This window comes from Apus apus, chromosome 4 (assembly GCF_020740795.1).
Source record: "Apus apus isolate bApuApu2 chromosome 4, bApuApu2.pri.cur, whole genome shotgun sequence".
Taxonomy (NCBI): Eukaryota; Metazoa; Chordata; class Aves; order Apodiformes; family Apodidae; genus Apus; species Apus apus.
The window spans coordinates 63,824,677-63,849,839 of record NC_067285.1 but is presented as its reverse complement, the minus strand read 5'-3'; the positions used below and the strand labels follow the sequence as shown (position 1 = coordinate 63,849,839).

The 25,163-nt window shown below is 38.3% G+C and overlaps 1 protein-coding gene across 5 annotated transcripts; it reads right to left on the bottom strand.

The window, feature by feature from the left end:
- Nucleotides 1–25,163, bottom strand: SLC39A8 (solute carrier family 39 member 8). 5 transcript variants are annotated; one of them, XR_007889475.1, is made up of 10 exons: nt 24,956–25,163; nt 18,025–18,193; nt 12,742–12,911; nt 12,062–12,184; nt 10,778–10,945; nt 4,522–4,729; nt 3,817–4,001; nt 2,541–2,702; nt 1,582–1,780; nt 1,323–1,356 (listed from the first exon to the last, which is right to left on the bottom strand). XR_007889475.1 is itself a non-coding variant. In XM_051619405.1 (8 exons), exons 1-8 carry the CDS (start codon nt 25,133–25,135, stop codon nt 1,210–1,212), a joined length of 1,350 nt encoding a protein of 449 aa, XP_051475365.1. In that variant the 5' UTR covers nt 25,136–25,163; the 3' UTR covers nt 1–1,209. The 5 variants fall into 5 exon arrangements, 1 of the variants encoding a protein (XP_051475365.1); XR_007889473.1 differs by having other exon boundaries at nt 1,314–1,780; XR_007889476.1 differs by having other exon boundaries at nt 1,314–1,780; nt 2,541–2,641.

Genomic DNA, 25,163 nt, shown 5'->3' with positions numbered 1-25,163 from the left:
GTATTTTCTTTGAAGCTGTAAAACTTGCCTAAAAATTAAATTAAAAAAGTAACTTACTAGAGAATAACACTTCCTTCAAAGCCCAGCAGTGACTGAAATGGAATATATTTTTAAATCAATTTCCTTGCACACATCTTGAAACACCAAAGAAGCTGAACTGTTTATTTCAGAAGAATTCATACATGTAAGTATCATTTTAGAAAGTTCACATGCAACATATAGTGATAAGAATTTGTATATTTTCATATCACTTACTTTCACCTACCTGCACACAAAAAAATTTATTCAAATTACAAAAAAGCTTACTTGAATATTGATTTTATCATGTTTTTGTAAACTCCATTTTGAAAAACTAACAATACATCCTTTAAAATTTTAACCTGACATACTGATTTTTAAAAGGGGTATTTGTGGAACTTAAATATAAATCATTATTATTTTCATAAAATAAAAAAACACTTGAATGTTTTTAAAATACTCAATGTTTCTAAAATACTGTAGAGTTGATAAATTGTCATAAATTTAACATAGGTTCCCTCTCATTAAAAGAAAAAAAGTGGTTCCCAAAATAAATCAACAATTCCCTAGTGCACTTACAAAGAGAAAAGATCAAAAGCTGTAACTGGTATCTTTCCTTCCAGTGTTAATTAGTAATTAAAAATCTTAACTTCATTAGTACCTACTCTGAAATAGTCTGATTTCTGGGGGGAGGTGAGGGGACAGAAAGGGAATGTAACACAGACAAACCCTGCAACAACTGTAATGAAAAATAACCAGTTTTGAAACTGCTTGCCTTCACCACCATCAATAAAGGATGTGAGACTCCATTATTTTATTTTAAATAAGCATCTTCCTTGAAGACCTCAGCTTTCTTTTGGTCTTGCATAGCTGCATGTATTGCATATTTCTACTGGCCAAGTAACATCCTCTCTCTATGACAGTTTAGATATGTCTGATAATTTTAAATGGAAATAAAAGTATTAGAAGTAGTTCTTTGGCATCATACAGAAGTTGACAGCTCCTACTATTTGGATTAACCACAAGTCCTAAACAAGAATTCCCTGTATTTGGAGCAAGGGGGACAGGACAGGACTTGTCACAGTCTCAAAACCAAGTAGATTAAATGAATGTCCCTTTATGCATTTCAAGTTTCTTCCGTTTGTAATGTACTTGATGTCTTCAGTACTGATCCCGTGTTCAGTTGCATTATCACAGCTCAATATCTCCTGCATACAAGGTAATCATCAGTATAGCAGTAAACCCCGTTAGCAAACCAGCATTCTGAATCAGGAAGAACGTAAGATCCATCTTTCTTCCCGTCACTTTTTCTCGCAGCATATCATTCATCTCTGGGAACTGAAAAAGGGGATATTTTTAGGTAAGTATTGCCATCTCGTGGTAGCGTGCATAACTTAGAGCAGTAAAAACTAAACCATATCGCTACTTTGGGCTGAACATTAGAACTGACAGAGGGTGAAGGCAGTCACAGGAACAGGTCACACCAACCACCCTGAAAAACCACTTCTTCAAGGATGGTAACATGAAATGGTGGTTTGTTCCTCTCCCGTGTGACTACTTCACCTGGTTCTCTCATGCAAATTTCCTCTTTCTGATTCCAGCAGTCTCCTAGGGTCCAACTGTCGATCCATGTATTGCTAGAAACAGCTGCCCCTGTATTGCTACATGTTGCGTTTCTTCCTGCACTAGTACAAACTGAGAAATTCTTGTTCAGGAAATGGAAGACTAGGATTCTTCTGCTGTATCCATAAAACAAATGCAGCTGAAAACACAGACAACCCCTCAGAAATTAGAAGTCTGTTACAAACAGAAAGTCTATTGAGCTGATGAGGAAGAGGGAAAAGCAAGGAAGAAACAAGAATGTAGTGAAACTGGTGGTAACACATGCAATATTACATTACAGTGCAATGAAGAGATTCTTCATTCCATAACATGCATCTTAATGGCAATGCAATAGCAAAGGATGACTGATCTGCTGTGAACTGCAGAAACAAAGATATTTCCTCTGAGAGCCAATGGAGATAATGGCAGCTGACCTGTGGCCATAAGTTTCCCTGGATGGGTGGTTCAGGTACGTGTTTGCTGCAGAGGATTTTGACAAGTATACTCAAGTAAGTTTAAACGCTTCTCCTGCTGTGCAGAGAGCAGCACAGCCAGAACGCAATGAAGACTGTGTATTTCAGAAACCTTCAGGCTGGGTGACTCAGAAGCTCTATCTTTCTTTGATCTCAGAAGGCAAAAACAGGCATTGGAGGTAATGCAATTCTTGAAGAACAGACCAAGGTTAGTGGGAAGCGGCCAAGCCTTCCCAGAAATTTGTAATCCTCTTGCACAAGAGGCAAAACCAAGAAACTGGATGAGCTTCATGCCATCCAGCAAGGCTCATTTGTGCACACACCTTAGTGTACACATTCTCACATGCCCACAGCCTCACCACACAGTGTTCTTATTGGCAGAGGTTGGACTATGCCAATACTTCAAAAAAGAACAGGAAAAAGAAGTTACATTCTAATTAATCCTACCTGCTTCTGGACAAGCAAACCAGAAGTGTGTGAAAATCTTGACAGAAAGCAGAAAGCCAGATCTCTGTACAGAGCACTTGAATACCCTATTTCAGACTTTTCTGGGGGAAGAAAAATTCAGATAGGTAACTGAGCAAATCCTAAAACCTATAAAAAGAGAAACTGGGGAGGAGAGAGAAGGGAGAGAGACAGAAAAAGAGAAACAGAGAACAGAAAAACAGATACAATGAAAATAGTGTTACCTGCTTTTTACTTATGAAATCCTATGTTGTTACCTAAACGATATATAAACTAAACTATGTATTAACCTAAACTGTAACAGTATTTAATGATATAGGCGCCACAACTGTATAACAGCTCTTAAACACATATAGAACCAAACTGAGATCCCAAATCTTTTCAAATTCAGGCCTCATGCTTCCAGTTCTACAGTCAAATGGATTCTCACCTATCAGATGTTTCTTCTATCAGACACATCTGTTATTACAACACTGAATTAAACATAATAATAAAACTTAAAATTATTGAAAGATCCTGCATTTTGAGATAAAACATCATTTTAGGAGTAAATTATGGAATATTGCTTACTGCCTGTGAATCCAGATTTTATTTCCCAGCATCTAAATCTGATCCAGATCTTAGCAGTTTCTTTGGCTCATCTCTTCTAGCACATTTTAAAAGAATAAATGATAGATCAACTGCTCTGAATAGAGTTCAGCCCCCCAAAAAACTGGGGCTGTGATTGTTTTATTTAAACCAGAAAATAATTTAAGTCAGGTTTTCCACCTAAAAATCCCAAAATTATCGCTGTGGTTACACAACACCTTTCATGCAACTCAAAACTAAGTATTTAGTTTCATTTTATCTTTTTTTTTTTGCTTTTAGTTCAAAATATGGTTTAAATAGACAAATCAACCTTTTAAAATAATAATGTGGAGCACTTTGCCACTTTCAAATGCTGAAACAAAGTACTTCTACTTTTTTTACTCCTAGACAAAAACAACCCAAATTCATGAAAAGTTTGTCTCCCTCTAAAACTACTTTTAAGCAATAAACTGATCAGCCCTATTTGTGAAGTGAAAGGTTTTCATGTTACATGAATAAGCATAACTATTTGTGCACCTCCAGTAAGGGTATAATTTAACATCTGGTAATAATCATAAGTAGATGACACTGACATGAGAGGGACAAAATACTAAATCCTACCGGATAGACTTAGTGTAGTCTTTGTTTTCTTGCAGAAATATAAATAACTGAAAATGAAATTATATCTCACCATATCTGCCAGAGAGATGTACAGGAACATTCCACCGGCTACAGCAAAGATTATGTTAGGAGCAAAGTTGTTGCCTACTAATATACCAAAAGCCAACCCAATGTAACAGGAACATGCAGACAAAAAGTTGAAAACCAGAGCCTGCCGAGTACTCATTCCTGCATTAAGCAAGATGACAAAATCCCCTAAAAGAAAAACAACAAAAAAAGAAAATAAGAAAACCATCTTCAGGAAACAATACTGTTACTTTTTCCTGATTTCAAAGGAATTCTGAAGAAAGACGTGATTTGTACACACATTAGAAGCCCCTGCTGTTTTTCTTCATTCAAATAAATGAAGATGATGAGGATTTCCCTTCAATACTAAGGAAACATTCTTAAGCAAATAGGTGATGCACAGTTAAGAGTCCAGGATCACAGAACTACTTATAATGATTAAAAAAAAAAATAAAAATACAACACTGTATGCAGCACATATGAACAGGGCAATTCACACCTCTCTAATACACATTCCCAGCTTCCACCCACCTGCACATGGGAACTTCCTGTGCTAGAGAGGTGTGTTTTGGTGCTTGGAAAATTTCTGGTGAATATTTTTCTAGCAATTTGTCCAAACTTTCTTTCAATCTGTGCCAACCTGTGGCCAGCACAACATCCTATGACAGTGATTTCCACAGTAAACAACATGTTGAACAAAGTTCCTTACCCAACTCATGAGGAAACTCTTCACACAAGATGGCTATGGAGGTACTAAGCCCTTGAAACAGAGACAAAGTGAAAGAAGCACCAATAGCCAAACCATCTATGAAATTATGTACAGCATCACTCAGTGTTACCATCCAAGCAATGGTCCCAATTTTGGACAGGGGACGCCCATGAAGACATTTGCATAAGCCACCTTGCGTGGCTTCTTCCTAGAAAAAAAAAAAACAACACAATAAAGCAATTACATAAAACATTGAACAAAGATGCAAACAAATCACGCTTCTGTCTTTAAATGAATTTCAAGCATAACATAAAGGACTACTGCATATGGAGACCAAACGCTCAGTCCAAAAAGCAAACGGCTCAAGTAGCAGCAGCAAATGTTTTCTGTTTCAACCAGTGAATGTGCAGGAGCCAGTCACCCTTCAGACCAGAGTTGTCTGAATGTGTCTCTGGAGCCTCTGTCAGATTAAGAGTGCATTGAGTCACCTCACAGCCTCCTCAGTCACCTCTATTAAGCCTGTACAGTCAGAACGACCCAATCACAGTGACTGACAGCATCTGTGCTTCCTACCCAAAACACATCTGGACCAGCTATCTACTGCCAGTACCTCATGCTCACTGAGACACACTTAGCCACCACATGTGAATATAGGCACATATACAGATACTCCATAAACTTCATTTCTAATTTTGGGCAATGATAGTCAAGTCCAGTTATTCAAATTATTTTCTAGAAGTGCATGTTTAATAAAAACAGCAGTGGGTAAATTTCAACTGTGACTTGAAGGCTCGGAGCATGAAAACAACAGGCTAATATAAAACTGCAACATACGCACATGCCAGGGATCTCATTAATTTCTCCCAGAAGTGGAAGTAATTCATACATGTGGTGCCATGAAATCATGAAAAACTTGGAAGTAGATAGAAGAAACCGTCATTTTAGCTGGGAGCGCAAACTAAGCTTCTCTAAAAAAATTCTGATTCTGATAAAATTTCTGTCAAACATATAGTGTAGTTACATAACATTTGCAAGCACTATAGTATTTCCCCTGTAAAAATCAAAGGATTTGCATCAAAGGCATTAACTAGTGCTTGCTGACTGAATACATTAGCAGTAATATATACATCTGTGTGCCCACAGACATATTTCTATACCTCTCCTCTCGTAGAAGACGAGTATAGGTAACACCTCTTCCTCCTTAGGAAAAGGTTACTCCAACAAATTTTCCTTGGTTATTAGAAAGAACATTGCCATATTGATTTTGTCCTATCAAATGCATACACTACCAGGCAAGTGAATTTTGAATGTCATGGATTTATAATGATTAATACATTCTTACAAAATATTTCATGACTGAGCAGTAAGATCTATCTCATCACTTGCTCTTCTTATCTGACATAGTACATTCCTGTATGTAGGAGCTGCCTTGGGACAAGACAAAATTTCAGGTCAGGGATTTCTGAGTGAGATGCCTATCACACTACTTGGAACTTGTAGCCTTGGCTGATAACACCACAACTGCCATCAAGCACACTTCCAGCTCCTATTCAGTGCACAGAAGTCCTGAAATTATATTTTTATGATGTGAAAATAAGCAATGGTATTACAAAAAATGAGAGTTTCCCTGCTGACTCGAATACATAGGTTTTAGACTTGCACTACATGTTTGCCTTCAGTTTTTGGAGGTCTTCCTCTCCATTTCATCTAACACAGGCAATGCCAATCATATTATTAGCATGATTTGTACCTGTACTAATAGTGTTTGACATAGGATCAACTATGAATAATAGACCTCTCTATTAATCCACAAAGGCAACCGGAACATCACTTTAAGACAGAAACATTACAAAGCAAGCCACATAAAATACATGTATTAGGTAACTGGAAGCAAAAAGAAACACGAGCATGAGAAAGTGCATGAGCAGTGTGCCCTTGTGGCTAAGAAGGCCAATGGCATCCTGGGGTGTATTAGAAAGGGTGTGGTTAGTAGGTCAAGACAGGTTCTCCTCCCCCTCTATTCTGCATTGGTGAGGCCACATCTGGAATATTGTGTCCAGTTCTGGGCCCCTCAGTTCAAGAAGGACAGGGAAGTGCTTGAAAGAGTCCAGCGCAGAGCCACAAGGATGATTAAGGGAGTGGAACATCTCCCTTATGAGGAAAGGCTGAGGGAGCTGGGTCTCTTTAGTTTGGAGAAAAGGAGACTGAGGGGGGACCTCATCAATGTTTACAAATATGTAAAGGGTGAGTGTCAAGACGATGGAGTTAAGCTTTTTTCAGTGAAGACCAGTGATAGGACAAGGGGTAATGGATACAAGTTGGAGCATAGGAGGTTTAAGATGAATATCAGGAAAAATTTTTTTACTGTAAGAGTGACAGAGCACTGGAACAGGCTGCCCAGAGAGGTTGTGGAGTCTCCTTCGCTGGAGACATTCAAAACCCGCCTGGATGCCTTCCTGTGTGATGTACTCTAGGTGACCCTGCTCTGGCAGGGGGGTTGGACTAGATGATCTTTCGAGGTCCCTTCCAACCCCTAGGATTCTATGATTCTATGATTCTATGAAAATTCAAATACAATTAGCAAAGTTCTTCCACCTATTCATCCAGCCCCCTGAGCTGAAGTTTTGTTCCCCCGTATTTTTTTTCTGTTCCCTGGTGACCATCCTTCAAGCTGCCTAAGAACCAATGACACATTGTTTTGTAGATCCCCCCTGTTTCTGACAGAAGTACTTATCTTTCTTGGGTGTATTTCTAGCTTCACAGAGGAAAGGGAGTTTGAGACAATGCACAGATTTTATTTTTGAATAACTCATTCATTTTTCTACTTAAAAAAAAAACAACGTTATTTTGGAAACCATATAGACACACAAAACTCCAACAACAAAAGCAAGTATTTTCTGATAAAACTACACTGTTGCTCTCAGGGGACTGTGGTTTGTGTATATTAGCAACTTCTACTATACATGAGAAAGAACACCACTGCCTCTCTTTCTGTAAAGCCTTCTATTACCAAAAAATTCTCACATCAAACAGCAAGCATATCCACAAAACAAATCGTTCTATGAAAAGAGGTTATTAGGATGAAAAGTCCTAAAAGAGCAATGAAAACAGTAAGCAAATAATACAAATGTGCACAAATGTCACTTGTACATACTTGCTTATGTTTGTTTCCATCAAAGCACTTTTTTTTTCTGTGGGAACAATGTATGTGCCTATGGTTTTCTGAGGGCTGTAGTGATGTAACTATCTTAGCCATAGAACTAAGTAAAAAAACCATTTTCTGGAACCAATTGCACAGCTGAGAATTCCAATAACAGTCCAAAGCACTGCTCATGTATGACAAACATAAAAATGTTATCTTGAGGGCTTTTTTGTTGAAATAAATAATTTACAAATATACGTGCTGAACTTCCTATTTGTGTATGAAAAAAATGAACATTCAGTGAGAAGACACTATTAAGAATTAGCTGCCAAACTCCTCAAGAATGGAACTGACTCTGGAAATGTGCTGAGGTTTGGATTTTTTCAATCTGTCTGGGGTTTTTTTAAGCAATTGCAATTAATTTGGGAGAACAGTATTGCTGCAGAAACAGTTGTAGTTTAAAAAACAGGCATTGATTTCTGTGAGGCCTCTGTAATATATATACAACTATCTGCTGTTTACTGTATAGCTTTGAAGTATCATAATTCTTGCCTGCAACCTATTTTAGATAATGCCTTAACTTCTTCTGCAAATTATGTAAGATGCAATTACATTACTTGTCTGGGTTTACATTCTGGCCTTTACCAGATTGTGTGTAAATGAACAGCTAATATATATTCTTAATGTTTAAGATAAGGCAAACTGCTGACAAATTCACCCTACAAATACATACGATTTCAAAGCAAAAATGCCTGAACAAGACAAAAACAAGGCAATAGAACAATGTCTGTCTATGCTGGACTGTCCCCACTTTGTCATGACAGTTTAGCAGATGTCACAGAAGAGATGCCAGGTAAGGAGCTCTGTAATACCCAGCAGGACTATCAGGTCCAACTTTTATTAATTATTGGTGCTGTTCTGTATTCCTCTGAAAGTACCCACAGGACCAAGGACTCCTGACAGTGCCTCTAGGGCATAAAGGCCATTGTAAAGTTTTGTTATAAAACTCTAACTTTGTGCACTCCAGGATGCAGACATTTTAGCAATTTGTCTCAGAAACAAGTCTTCTGCAAAGTTACTGCTGTCAAGTCCTATGATTTTAACGCATAGTAGCTAAAAATTTTGGGTAAGCCCAGAAGAGGTTTCCAAGGTTGCAATTACTGCTGCAAAATGAAACCTGAAAGTATGTGACTAATTAAACATTTAGATTTGCTCTAGCAGTCAGTCTGTTCTGGCATTGTAAGAGAGAACACAGCTGGATCCCTATGGTTGAAAACAGCTACCACCATTTAGCACAATCAGACTTCAAACTGCCCCCTTAAAGCCTTCATGATGATTTCTGGCTATGCTGTGTTTGCCCTCTCTAATAAGCTTCAGATTACAAGGACACATTAAAATTCTATTAGGTATGTGTTGGCTTTTGCCAAATGGTGCCTTCATAACTACCAAATGCCTGTAGAATTGAATGCATACCTACCTTCATGGCACTACCCTAGCTGCCCCAAAACCCCTAAGCCACATTGGCTCTCTCCCATCCCCTCACTCTGAAGGCTACCTGGCCCCTTTAAAGCTGCATGGCAAAGAGTAACGATGGGTTTTTTTGTTGCTACCTTCAAAAATCAACAATGGGCTATCTGCCACTGGGACTTCCTAGCAGCCAGCCTTGGCTCCAGAGTGATTTTTACTCTGTTACTTTTAGGAGGATTTAATACAACACATTCTCTTCCTGGCTATAGAGAAATAGCAAGGAAGAAAGAATGAAAAGCATGAATCTTCATAAGAAAAGTAAGTAAAGGAAAAGAACTTTTGTGAAATTTTAAGAAGTTCTTGAAGTCAAGACTGCGTGTAAAAGGAGATTGATGAGTATTCCACAAAACATCTTGGGGTGACTACAATACTTCCTTATCATGAGCACATCTAAACTAGTTGCTAGAAATAAATGCTATATAGTTACAATACATGGTATGATTTTGTTACATGTAGGTATGTGTGAGCAGATGGTTAGCTAAAATATAATAATAGGACAAGTCTAGATAAAAATTCTGGTAAACCGGGCAGGAAAACAAGACCCGTATCACTGGAGACGACAGTCCCCAAAGAGCGTGAAGAGTTATTTTGTTTGCTTTATAATTCTAAAAAACACAGTTTAGAGATACTCATAATACCAATTTCTCTCTTGGTATTCATGCAATTTTAATTATTAAGCATGTTTCTCCTAGTTTTCAAAATGCCCAGTATCCACCATACTCCATGACTATTCTCCAGTAAGGACAAGTACAATCTGGTACATTAAACCGTGTGCAATGAATGCCCTGTGAGCCTGCAGGGTCAATGCAGAGCTCTCACATTCTCTCTCAGCTGTTAGGGCCTGCCTCTGGCTTCCTCTTCTGGTCCTCACTGCTAAAAGAACACAGGTGGCAAACCAAAAATCTCTACTATTAAAAAAGATGCCTTAGCCATCAGAGAAGTGTTTCTATGTGGTTTTCTGTTATTTTTAAATAAGAGACAGTACTGCCACGCCTTGTACAGGGAAAAGAGCAAAGCAGCACACCAGGTGCTCTCTCTTCTTGCTTCCATTTTCTTCTCAGACAGAAGGAAGTCGTATTTGTAGTACGAAAACAAACACAGAAATATAGAGAACAAATCTGAAAGAGTAATACCCACTCCAGGAGGAACAGCTTCTGTCTTAACATACTATCTCTGTAATTCCCACAGTATCCAAATATACTGGACTAGCCCAAGCCCTGCTCATAATATACTGCACAATAGCTACTGCATTGGTTTTCATCATTAATCATTGATTCAGAGTAATCAGGTTCTCGCACGGCTTAACACAGTCAGGAACACAATATGGATCATGCAACACAAACACACTATCACTCTTTAAGCAAAACAGTAATGACAATATCAAAATATTAATTAGCTCTTTTTGATGGCTACAAGTTGAATGCATCATTCAGCTTTTATAGGCTTGCCCCCAAACTTCACATTTTTCAAGCAAGTTATAAGCTATACATTTACAAAAAGTTGACAAAAGTAATAACATTCATATTAACTCTCTGCTCAGATATGCTTATAAAACTGGCAAGGATAAATACACACATGTTTTCATACCTGTGCTGAGACCACACTGATGCTGTCAAAACCAAGATTTCCATTGCTCTCTATGACGGCTGAATTTGCATAGCATGTCCCCCCATTGCTGGATGATAGCACCTTGGGTGGGTTAGTCTTATCTTGAGAATGATTCCGTTCACCATTTTCAGAGTCATTATGGCCAGTCTAGGTGACAAAGAAGTAAGTAGCTAATTAAAATAAAATCAAAGTAACAACACTAAGAAAAAAAGAGATCAAAAAATAAAAAGTGGGGGCATCATATTCATGCTGTCTTTCTTTCAGCACCAAGTATAGGTTTAAATGGGCAGCAGTAAACATTTAAATGTTTAAACTAACTTCCTTAAATTAAGTTCCAAACTTATTTCTCACTTTTTAGTTATTAAAATACGTCAGGATTTTTAATTTTTGTACCGTATATAAGAGAACCTCCCAAGATGAACACGTGAGCATAAATGACTAACATTTGCTAGTTATTCCTGGCTGATACAGCTTATCAGTCTTTGTCAACTGTTCCCAAAAATAAAGGGAAAATTCATGTTGTCCTCTTTTTTTTTCTTTTTTTTTTTTTTTGTGCAGTTACTACAAAGGACAGTTGACCTTCATAATCTTCAGTATTAGCAACAGTTTGGGACAGGGGACTTTAAGTGAGGTAAAAGTAGGAAGACAGGACAGTTTCCTTTGTAAGATGTGACTAGAGAACCAAAGATTTTGAGAGGGCCTACTCTGGGAGAAATTCAGCCCCACACACGTAAGTACACAGAAAACAAACGTTCTGCCATATGGGTAGAAAGCAGATGTGCAATACAGTCAACTGCAGCATCACTAAAGCAGGTCTGTGTACACAGAGCTGAAGTTATTAAAGGTGAGATTCAGGCACTGTCAGCAGAGTTACACTTTAACAGATGACTAAGAAGGTATATTTGTCAATTGATTTCTCCTTCCCAAAGGGGAGCTCCAGGGGCAGTCTCCATTCCTTCCAGCTCTTATGTATTTCCACTTTTTTTCTGATGCCTTTAGCTAGCACAGACTTTGCTGTTGAGAGCAACTACGGCACATGCCAGTGACAGTAGGCCACACTCACATCTGCATTCTCTTCCCAGCTCTGCCTATAGCTCCCTCAAAAAAGTGAAACTTCTTCCTCTACCCATATGGATTATATATAACAGATATATTAGAACATGTGGTAAGACTGAATTCCTTTGGTAAAACAGTAAAAAAAAACACATTCTATGAAACTATCAAGTATCTCATAAAATATTAACAGCTGTAACATTTAATTACCTGGTTATAGATCTTCAATATCACTTTAAGAATCCTTTCCACAAAGAATAGAATATAGAATCCACCAAACACAGCAACTGCTTTCTCAACATAGTTATCTACTTTGGGGTCAAACCCAAATGCCTAACAGTGAATAAAAAGCAATGCAAATTAGTCTGTAATCTTAGCACATTTCCAGAAAAACAAACAAACACCCTGCACACACAGATACTCCTCTAAAATACAGGCTGTCTCTCTTCCAACCAGGAGTTTCCGTGAGGCTGACAGTATGAAAGATCCAGATCTGGTTTTTTATTATTATTTGGATTAAATGTTAATAGTGTTTTAATTCAGCAGAACTTTACATGCAGTATATGTAGTAGTAAAGTGCAAGACAAGGAGAGTCTAACTTGTAGCCTATTAATGTTCATTGGAATTTTATCCAATGCATTTCTCATTCTGCCTAGAAATAGAGGGCAAGAGGGCAGAACAGACCTAGGTCTTTTCCATGGCACAACCAGACATAACTCTTGATGGCTCTGCTCACTCAGCCAGAAGGAGATGGTATCTAATGATGCTAAAGCCCACCACAATTCTTTGAAGATTGCAACCCTTACACAGAACCTCACTGCAGCATGTTTCTAAAATTAACAGACTCTAGAAACCAGTATACAAACCAAATAACAATTCCCCTTGCTTACCTCTGGAATGAGCTGGAAAATTGCATTAGAAAAGAGAGTACCAATGGCCAAGCCCACGAAGTAGGTTAAAACCTTGGGGAAATATGACTTCTTTAACAGTGGAGTTAAAATCAATCCCAGAAGTGATGCCAAGTTAATGATAGTCACAGCGAGGAACCCAAATCCCCAAACTGTGGATAAACAAGCAGAAATATAAAATATTTTAGTATAACACCCACATCAGGCTGTTTGTCATTTTTCTAACAGCTAAATTGGCATGGAATTGGGGAAAAAAACCAACGTGGTTCCCTGGCTGAAATTATACTTCACAAATATAAAAATCTCAAAACGCATAGATACTGAAGATGCATACCTGCAGAAAGGCAATCTCTGGAAGCTTGTCTGGGACTACCATACTAAAAATGGAAACTGTGCTGGTATAAGATCTGGGATAGCCTACCTGCTGCTAGTGTAAATCCGTTCTCTCTACAGTTTGTGAAGAGTAAAAATTAAGGCTTAAACCAACAGTCAAAGCAACTATAACATAGATTTAAGACAAAACTTCATACTAGTCCCAGGGTTAGAACCAATTGTCATTAACGCCTAAGGAACTCAAAGATAGAAAATCTGCTATCTTTGCTGTGCTGTATCAAAATACCCTTCCTGAAATAATTAAATAGAGAAATTAAAGTATATTTTAAAAAGAGGTTCTAGGCTCAAAAAGATAGGCATGTGATTTAGGTACACAACGGGAAAAATATGTCATTGGAAGTGGCAAATTCAACAGGGTTCACCATAACATAGGCTCCTTCACCATAAGCATAGTCCCAGGTTTTTAGAGTTCAGACACGAGGACTTGTACAAAGCCATTCCATAGTTGTTACAAAGTCTGAATTATAGGTGGCATGAGGGTGTGAGTTCATAAGCATCACAAAATCGTGCCTTGATGCATGACTACTGTTTCTCCCAGTGACATCTCAAGTCCCTGTGAGTACAGAGAAAAGCTTTAAAGGTAGCACTGAAAGGCTACAACACTGCCTCAAGTGATGTCACAGAACCACAAAGTTATCCACATAGACAGCAGGTCTGCCTATAAAAATTAATCACAAATAATAATCAAGGCCAACACAATGCGGGCTTTATGAGAACAGTTTGGGATAATCCAGAAATTTGCATAATTCTAAGCTTTACAGTATGTATATAGAGAAGGTACTGGAAATTCCTTTCTGCATAGCAGAAACCAACAGATCAGATTATGATCTGCAGCCTAACTTTCCTGCGATGCAAGCGACGAACAAGCTAAGCTAGATTCCTCACCTGTGAGTGGGATGGCTCTGCTGCATTTGCCAGAATTTTGTCACAATGTCTTATATGTAATGAATTTTATATTATGTTGGGTACAGAAATCATTAGAAACATTTAACGCTTTTGCAAAAGGTAAATCAATGCAAATTAGAAAATTCAATTGCCATTTTTGAGAAAGAGAAACAGAGAGAGAGAAAAACACACAACTAGATATGACTAGATCCACTAAGCTACACAGGAGTCTAATCCCCATTAAAATAAATTACTATTAAGCTTGTAAATATATATTTGAAATCAAATCTATTATAAACAAATTGACTTCCAATGCAATCATGAGTCACAAACCACTGTTTACAGTTTGGGACTACTGCAGAAGCACAAGTCTCTTTCAGTTCAGTATACAGACAACTCCTACACATTATTCTGTGCACAACATGCATCTTAAACTGAGTTAATAAAATAAAACCCTCACTTAACAAATATGAAGCACTTAGTGTACTTGCCCAAATTACTTCATCAGACACAGGAAATTAAAACAAGCTACAAATATTACAGTCAAAAGTCAGTAGCAATTACTTTTTACAACAAAAGACAAAGAGAATAAATTTACAAAATGTCTGTGTAAATCAGTTGATTACAAAAAATGATGAGAGAATGGAGCCTAAACCCAAGCACAGGAAAAAAAGGATATTACTCAACTGTGAGATAAATTCTCACAATACTAAAAGCTTGACTAACAAAAGGTCTAACTTCCATGCTAGTACTCTTTTTTTCAGAGCAGCAAGACGTATTGGGACACTTAATTTGAAGTAGATGTTATAAATGACAAAACAGTCAATAATTTGTATGTTTTATGTAATGGAAAATGTCTCATAATGCACTAAAGAACCTGTGCTCACAAGCAGGCCCATATTGTAAACCACTGGTATGCAGTATTCTCCTTTTGTTACATGAAAAACATAAAAGAAAAAGCTGTCTTCTTCCTGATTTACAAGAGATTAAGGGTGCCAGAAGACAGATGTTGTTTTACTTTTAAAATTCTGCCCTAGATCTGGGTGGCCTGAAGAACTTGAAATATGTAAAATGTGGATTTTACATATTGATATTTTGTTTCTGATTTACTCGTCCAAAGTGGAAGAATAAGAAAGAATTCAAATAAGTGATTAAATAACCCCAGACAATTAAATAGTAAGTTAAGCATTATCCACCCTAGGCACTCCATAGATCCACCAATAAGCCTCAGTAGTATGAGGGCTAGTTTAAACTAATGAAATTTTTCAAGGAATGAAATAAATCTAAGTTCATTCTTATAGACTCCCAAGGAAGGTGATCCTGGGCCTTGTGGCAAGCTTCATCTGAGTTCAGAAAGACCCAAAGTGTAATTGGAAAATAAAAACAAACCAACAAAACAAAACAAAAAAACCACCCAACAAACCAACCAACCAAACAAACAAAAAATAAAACAAACAACACAAATATTGACCCACAATTACATCATTACAGGAACTGGTACTTCAAGAAAAATACACAAACTGCGGGGAGGAAAGCAATAAAATTCCAAGACAACCAATGCTGCAGCATTATGGACTGTATTTCAGAATATTATGTAGGCACTGCTGTCTTAAAATCAATTTGTTCACTAGGACTCCATCCACACTATGCTTTTGATGAGTCCATGCATCTCAGAAAGCTGTCTAGGCTGACTTCACATGACAGACTAGAGCATTCTGCTCACTGTGTTCCCCTCAGACTGGCAGCGCAGCCAGCTTTTGCCAACTACCATTATTCTTTCTGTCTCTAAAACCATAGCCTCAACAAAGAGACAGCCAAAATACCCAAAGACACAAGAAAACCCATAAAATGGCTGGAGTGCAAGAAAGATACCCTCCTTAGAACACCATTGCTGAGCACTGTTCCTTATAAGAAGTGGTGACCACTGCTCTGGGCCTTCGTGAGGCGAGCTCAGGCTCCTCCTTAGTCCTGTCCTGGGATGAAAAGGAAACAAGGGTACGAACACCCTTCTGAAGAAGCCAAGCATAGAGCACACAACCTGTCTGTCTTGGACAGATGGAATGTCACTGGCCATTTCCAGCTATTTCATGCATCTCCCTATGATCTTTCAGATAAGCAAGAAAGGGAAAGCCATGAGTGTGCCCTAAGGTCAGCTAGGTTCTGTATGAGTTCTCCAGACCCCAAGGCAAAACACATGCTATGTGCTGCCTTTTAATTTCTACTCTGCTTCGGCAATACTTTATTATTATTGTTATTATTAGTATTGTTATTATTATTACTACTACTACAAGTAGCTGTCCTGTAAAGCTTATTGTACTAATTTCTTCTGTATGTCTTGCCCATTTGTATTTTGGAAGACAAAATATTCTCAAGTGTGTGGGAGCCCCTGGGCAGAAAATTCACATAAGCACAGCTGGGAACATGCATAGGGAATTTTGTTTCATGGGCAGTAATTTAAATCAGCTAATCTAAATGCTGCCACAATATAGATTCATTGGGTGAGGGTGTGCATAGATCGATGTCTGCATTGGCAGTGGACCTTTCTGTGAACCTCCCTTCAAAATAGGTATCACTACCTCATGCACTTGTGGTTTTAAAATACCCTAACCGTGGGACCGGCAGATTTATTACACTGCAGCCAAGGGAAGGGCAGCAGAAGGTTACTCTGCTTATCTAGCCACTGGACATTGCTTCTGAGCTGGCAGGATTAAAGAAAAACAACAGGGATGGTCTAGATTAGCTACGGGTCAAGCTTTCCATGCACGATCTACTTAAACAGCCCCAACAAGAAAAAGATAAGGACCAATCCTCTGGTGCAGATACTATGGACTGGCTTGACTGTATGTGCCCTCCTAACAGTATAAGCAACCTAGAACTACCAAGGTAAATATATGCCATGGTTTCAGTGATTCATCAAACATAATTCTAATTATTCACTGACACAGCTAAGTTTTTGGAATTAGCTATAATTCTTAATAAATTTAATCACTTAATCAAAATGTTCTTAATACTAGTATTTCAAAAGTTATAAAAAAACCTGCCTGCTCATGCAGGGGAGCTGGAACTCGATGATCTTTAAGGTACCTTACAACTCAAACCATTCTATGATTCTATGATCTCAGCTCACAAATACTCACATTAGGCATCTGCTCATCCAGCATCCTAACTTTAAACTTTAATTCAGTTGACTCTCTTGGAACAATACATTTAATTGGAATACTTAGTCAAACAAATAGGTCATTGCATATTTGATCCATGTAAGTGCAAAAAGTGACTTCATTAACCACCTGCATCTTCTCTGTCCTACATTTTTTACTGCACTGTACAATTCTCTGCACAATAAATACAGAGATAATAGTGAGAAAAATAGGAGGAAGGAAGATTAAGGCTACTCAGCCATGTGATGATGCTCCACATGGAGGGGCAGCACAGATTATGACAAGGAAGCAGGAGTTGGAGTTTGGAAAGGATATGAGTATTTTTCCTCAGTAAAACAATCACTTGCTCCCCTGATATCATGACTCCCACCTGCAAATAATTCCACTCACATGTAGTTCCCTAATAATTTTACCTTGAGTTGTCTCAAAACATGCACGTCACATTAAGTCTGATCTCCCACTGTAAGTCACCTTCACAAACTTCCCAAACATCTTTCCTATTAACCAGCTACTAGTTAGTCCTTAATACTCCAACGCACAAACAATTATCCAAATAATTGGTCAGAAAAACTATCTTTAATGGGGAAATTATCCCATAACTAGCTACTCCATTCTTTCACCTTTCTCCAAAACATTTTAATAGATCCCTGTCAAGAGATACGGTATTTGTTTAAATAGTCTACTGGAACAGCATTTTAATTTTCTCTTCCCACTTTAAAACTATAGCCTCCTAAGCAAAACATTCCTGTTATATATAGATAAATGTTTACTATTCCTCTAAGAAAACTTCACTATAGTTGCAGTATTAATGCAATTAATAATAACCAACCTTGTAAAGAATGTGGTTTAGATGTATCCACAAAGTCTTCCTGATGATCACATGGGTGAAAAATTAGCTGTTGCAAAATAGCAGGACATATTGTAGAGAAGTCTGAATTTGATATGTAACTGTCGTTTGGTATCCCATGCAAAGAAAAAATTTCCTCACCAGTCAAGCACTGAAACAACAAAGGATTTTGTCAACTTAATACATTAATGCAAAAAAGAAGCCATACACTGAGAAAACAAGTAACTGCAATATGAAAATAATGTAATGCATTTTCAAGAAAATGTACACAGTGTTTCATATGCTGTGTATGAAAACATTGATTAATGTGAAGTACAAGTGATTCAAAGTATTTTAAGTAAAATAAATCATAAATTAACAAAACATGTTTTAAATACATTCGCAAATCTTATGCTCTATGATACAGGACAGTTAAGCCTTACAATGTACTTCGAAAAATAGCTTCAAAGTAATTAAAATCTCATGTAATTACAAAATAATTAAATTTAAGAGCAGTCTAGATACAGCTAAAATCTCAGTGACAGAAAATTATTGGTAATTCAATAACTGCCTATTCATCTAAGTGATCACTTCTACTTTACAACAATGCTTATTTGTCTCCCCAAATAAGCTGTTTAAAAATTATCTAAATGTTAGCAGTACTCCAACTTTTTCATTCTTTTCTAAGTGATAATTGTTAGCAGCAAACATTGTTTCATAAAACCATCCCATACACCAATGAGAAAAACTTGTACTTTGGATCTTCACTTTTACTTCAGCTCAGGACATAAAAGTATCAAGGGGTCAAGGATAAATGTATTTAACAGTGCTAAACCAGGCCACGGCTTGTTGCTCTGTTCATTATTTTCAACCACAAGATAAAAGACAAACCATGAAGTCCCTCAAAATATACATATTTGTATATTCTTGTATATATCTTCTTTTATCATTGGTGTTTAATTAAAGCTGTCCAGTTTAGTCTTCAATCCAGAGAGTCTCTCTCATTCTCTCTCTCCTTCCCTACTTCGGTGGGAGGGGAAGGGGATTGAGAGCATTGCTGTCAATCTAAGTCAAACGGTGACAGGCTTTACTACCTTACAACAAACACAGGATCACAGAATTACAGAATTGCCACAGTTGGAAAAAACCTCTAAGATCACCGTGTTCAACCGTCCACCCTCACCGCCCCGCTCCCAAAAAAAAAATTTAAAAAAAGCCTACTAGAACATGTCCTGAAGTGCCTCATCTACACAGTTCTTAAGTACCTCCAGGGACGGGGACTCCACCACCTCCCTGAGCAGCCTGTTCCAGTGCCTGACTACTCTTTCAGCATATATGCTCTTCCTAACATCTAGCATAAACCTCCCCTGTTGTAATTTCAGACCATTTCCTCTAGTCCCGTCGTTATTCACTTGAGAGAAGAGGCCAACGTCCATGTCCCTGCAACCTCCTTTCACGTAGTTGTAGAGAGCAATGAGGCCTGCCCTCAGTCTCCTGTTCAAACTAAACAATCCCAGTTCCCTCAGCCTCTCCTCATAGGCCTTCTTCTTCAGCCCCTCCACCAGCTTGGTTGCCCTTCTGTGAACTCACTCCAGCACCTCAATGTCCTTCTTGTAGTGAGGGGTCCAGAACTGAACACAGTATTTAAGATGTAGCCTCACTAGTGTCAAGGGGCAAGATCACCTCCCTAACACACACCAGGGTTGATCCTCAAGATTGAAACAAAAGTAAAACACTTCTACATGAGGCATCAGGTTAAGAGCATAACTCTTCCTGTAGCAAATCTCAGCATGGTTGCAAATGTAGAGCACCAGAAGCCTAAAAATAAGAAATGGTCACTGCCTGCTCTTTTCAGTTTTGCTAGCCTTTAGATTCTACAGCAACTTCTCCAATAATTCAAGACTATTATTTAAAAAGCAAATTTTTTCTAGACACGCACCATGTTGTAGATAGAAAACCAGATTATGGAGAGAAAACAAATCAGACACAGCATGAATTACTACACTTGATACTTGTAACTTTGGCTACATACAAACAAATGGTTGAGAAACACCATCAGACAAGAGCTCTATGTGAATGCGAGAAACAGCATTGTATTTAATTACTATTATTATTATTTTGATCAGGGACAAGTCCAGGGGATAATGATTCCTATAAATGATTAGTCACCTCATTCTCTCACTAAACTCCTAAATACATCCAAGAGCTAAAAAGCAAGCCTGCATGAGTTCACTGGCACCATTAAAAGATTAATTAAATGATTAAATCTATTTGAAGCCTTGAATTGGAGCAATTCATGTTTGCCCACTGCAAAACTCTGCCTTTGTCTTTGGAGGATAAATACATTAAAACGCCCACACTGCTATAAAGAACATAAGCTATTTATTTCACAAGACTGATGGATGATCTCTACAAAAAGGAAATTTAGCCTCATGGAACAGGGGACTGAGTATGACATCCTGGCTCACCAAGTCCACCTTCATGTCTGCCCCCTGCTATTCAGTAAGCCTTGTCATGGCAATTAGGTGAGGGGACTGGCTGAAATGTGACTGTCACCCAGTGTTCAATAAGCAACTGCAAAATATACATGACATAACTGATCATGTCCTGAAACTGTTAAAAAATTCATTTTTTAAATGCTTTCATCAAAATTTTGGAGGACTTAAATCAGTAAAATTCACACGAAGTACTCAGACTTTACAAAAACAGACCAACAACAGGGTTATTCAAACAGATGTTTACTTTTCTTCTGGTAAGGCTCTGCCGAAAATGATTGACCAATATGGAATTATTTTTCTTCAAGAGCTCAGCTACCTAGAATCTCTTTACACCAGTATCTTTATAAATTAGAAGTGGATGTCAGCTCACCACAGCCTTTGAAGGAAAGGAAGGGATTACTGCTCAGGCAAAAATAATGCAGAAAGGACCTCTAACTGGAAAATTAACAAAAAATGCTACAGTATCAACCATCTTGCAAATGCTTCACTCTTCTCATCTTCTGCTATGTTCTTATATTTGCTCTTTGTTTATCCGTAGCATTCCACATGTGAAGTACTAAGATACCCACCAGCAACCTGGACTGCATTTTCTAGATGTCTCCAGATTAAATACCAGCCTAGCTCACACCAGGGTTGAGCAGAGGGGGTCACACAATAGCAAGAGCAAAAAAAGAATGCAGTGAATACCCATCTGATCAGCTTTTTTTTTTTTTCTTTTTCACTTAGCCTGCACCGGGATAAGGCAAAATAGAGATATATGACAATGTTTTCCTCAACTTTATTTTAACAAATTAAAACATCTAACATTGATGTAGTGGCATCTTTTTGTCACTCAGCACAGTAAGAAATAGATGCTAGGATACAACCTTTTGTTCAATAAGGAGCACTCCATGAGAAAGAGTCAAACCAACGAAGCTGCTTGATTGCACTTGCATACTTCAGGGATTTCACTCACTCCCTAACATGTTTAAGGCAATTGTTCATGCTGGGAGCTGAACGCTGTCCATGAATGCTGAAATTTGATGAAGATTTTGGAGAAATAAGACACTTAAGAGTGTAGAACAACTAAGCCTATTTATTTTCTCGCTGACCAAGCAACATCAGATTATGGTGTTGGATCAAAACCATAAGCCACGCTACTCTGTCAGACCATTCCCTCTTTCGTAAAGCAGAAGTTGTAACTAGTAAATCACTACCAAACAAACAAAACAAACAACAAACAAAGAAAGAAAAAAACACCACACAAAACCCAAACCAACCCAAAATCAAAGCAGGTGCTAGTCTGGTTCTAGTCTATCCGAAACAGTTACTGGGTTTTGACCCATCCTGAGGTGAGAATTTATTAAATCAGATAATGAATATTAATAAAGATTTTAACCTCATTTTGTCCAAATGTTTAAAAATTTAAATGCCTTATATTGATACAGAGTATTCAGGCATAACATCTAGACTGTCATAAATATAGATTTAGCATGATTTTAGCACCTACTGATTACATCAAATCACAAAATAAAGCTGAAGTTAACAAGCTTTCTTTCCAATGCCCATTTACCTTCCAAGTACTTTTTGATCAAAACTTCTGAGCATGCAGTTTAATCCTTCAGCACACACATGTATAGCTATCATACTTCAATGAACCCAATGACAGAAGATCAAGTACAGTTTAATATTTTTACAATGTATCTTGCTGATAATGCAAAATACAGAGTGAGTAAACATACCGTCATCTATTACACTGAAATTGCTAATTGTGTCCCTATCAGCAGGACTAAAATGTGATGGAATTCCACATTAATATGTGAAAAAAATGCACTGACCAATATTTGAGTTTGCTCAGTTACTACTTACTTCTCTGAAAGGAAATCTTAGCTTATACATTAAGAAAATATGATGGAAGAAAATTTGAAGAGCAAATAAAATATAAACAGAAAATAAAGAGAACTATAAACGTGCATGATGAAATAAGGTATCAAAACTAGAAGGAACTGGAGACAGTTCAATCAAAAATTCCAAAACAGTACTCAAAAAATTTATTTTCTCTTTTGTCTTTTATAGGAAAAAAATTACCATCTTCATGGACATCATAGGACATAAATTACCCTAAAAGCCTACAAAACTACATGTTCAAATACCATAATCATCAAATCAAGTATTTTTTTTTTCTTGTGTTTTTAAGTCTACCTGGAATCAAAGGAAAATAGAAATCAAGTATTCATTTTCTGGCTGACATATCTAAACTCTTTAACAATATGAATCAGCTTCTGGTGCATAATCTCTTATTAGATTAATGGGCTTACCAAAATGGTTATGAATAGAACATTAAAATTAAACACTAATACTGGGATAAAACTAACAGAAAGTGTTCCTTCCTGACAGTTTTTGAAGTGCTGTATCACCTATTCATTACAGATCAGCTCTCCACTAAAAATGACTTCATGCTTGGATAACAGACTCTCTGATAGAGCAGGGGTGTGTTCCCTTGATTGGAAGAAAGGTCTGGGAGTCACCCCACCAGCTCTGGACACTGAAGTTAAGAACTGAAAGTTTAAGATAAACCTTGCTTCCTTCCACAGTTACGTATTTATGCAGCCTGAACACATGATTCAGCCTGAGAAAGACCTGAATCACTCTCCAATTCACTTTCCTCTGTGGAGAATCAGTAATAGCTCAGGCCTCCGGTGCCTTCCAACGCATGAAGTTGGATTAGGCCACTTCATGTCTTGTGTTGTAACCAGCTGGTAAATATTCTAAATTATCAACTTGTAAGTACAAAGAATCACAGTGTTTGAAAATGGTCATGTATGGTTTACCTGGTATGAATATGTATGCATCTGCAAGCACCACCTGCCCAAAACTCATTGATATAACTCACATCTATGAGGGACCAAAAGCCAAGAAGCAAAATGCACTTCCTTAATTGGTACCAGCTGATGGAGCAGCTGCAAGGCCACATTTAAGAAAAAATACAACTCAGAAAAAAAAAGGCATTTTAGTGAGGTCCCCTAGATATTAAAAACGGACACAACTACAACAGACCTGTAAAAAAATTCAGTTACACTTCAAATTACTTATGAGGAACATGCACTTACAGTAACGGGAAGAGCATTACTTTTTATTTTCCTCTGTAGCCTGTGCCAAAGCCTGTGTACGAGGACTACGTGCCTTTGCAGAGGGAAAACCTGAGGGACTGAAGAATCTACTCGTTTCTATGCTCTTCTAAAGAAAGCTCCTTTTCATAGCCATATTCAACACCGCAAACTTGTATTTAGCATGTGTGGCTGGGTATGTTTATGGTTTTAATACACTGTGTTGGAACAGTGTTCAATTTGTGAGATGTGAAAGCAGTGACTCTGGTAAATATTGCCATGCACATACTGAATATTACATTGATTTCAGTGGCATTAACTCCCAATTAAACCTCTGGTAATGGTAAAGACATCAGAATTACACTCTAAAACAAAAGGAACTTATCCAAAGTTTGTTTCCTTCACAGAACAAGCAACAGGACTACTACAACAAAAGTTAGGGGGAAAAAAAATAATTCTGAAAGTTCCTAGAACCATGCCTCTTCTGTTTCTCAGGGAGTTGAACCAAACCAAAGCAAACCATCAACCCAGCTTTGCTTTCATTTTTGTAGCTAACTTCATGTGCCTGATTCCTGAGCATAGGAAAATCACCACCAGCCTCAACATTTCCCCTTAAGTCTGGTCCACTTAAGTCCAGGTCACTACAGAAATATGAAATTACTAAGGCTTTAAAAGTAGCAACGAGGTCTGAGTTTTGTATGAAAAAACTAAACAGAATATTTTTATGAAAGATGGTATTCCCATGATATTTAGTCAATAATTAAACGCCATCTTAACCAGCATTTAGCAGATTCATTGAAGATTGTACACTTGGCACTCAGATTAAAGATTTAACGTTTCTGTGCAGAAGTTTCTTTACACAAGCTAGATGTGCCTCTCAGCAACTTTGTGTTTCCCCAGGACAACTGCACTATAACGAATCCTGAAGATTTACAATTCTTGCAGGGAAACACCAGCTGATTCTCATTCTTTTTGCTGTTTACTCAGGATGCTATTTACTCAGGAAAAGTGCCAGTTTAAGAGCTGAGCCATGAGAAAAGCAGAGCTAATCCCACGGCCAGTCCCACACCGCGGCAGCTCACTGATGGATGGCAGCTTCTCCCCCACCCCAAGCTGGTCTCACCCATGCACCGGTACCTTTGCCTGAAACCCTGGCACCGAGCCCCAGGAGACCTTTGCTTCCTCCCTCCCCACTTCCACGTGAGGCAGGACGGCGGTGAAACCCACCGCACTACGGAGCTGCCCACCCAGCTCGGCGCCCTTCTTCCTGGGCGTGCGTCTCCAGCCCAGCCCTCACGGCCACCGCGGGGCCCCAGCGGCCCCGCTGCAGCCCAGCTCCCGCCGCGGTACCTGGTTGTGCTGCAGGTGGGGCAGCGGCAGCAGCGCGCCCAGGGCCGGCGCGGCACCCAGCCGCTGCAGCAGCGCCGACACCTGCCCGGCCGACAGGCTCCGGTTGGCCCCGAAGACCCGCAACACGTCGTCGGCAAAGGTGACCGGGGGGCCCCGCACGCCCGCCCCGCCCGGGCCCATCTTCAGCCCCGCGGGAGGTGGCGGCTGT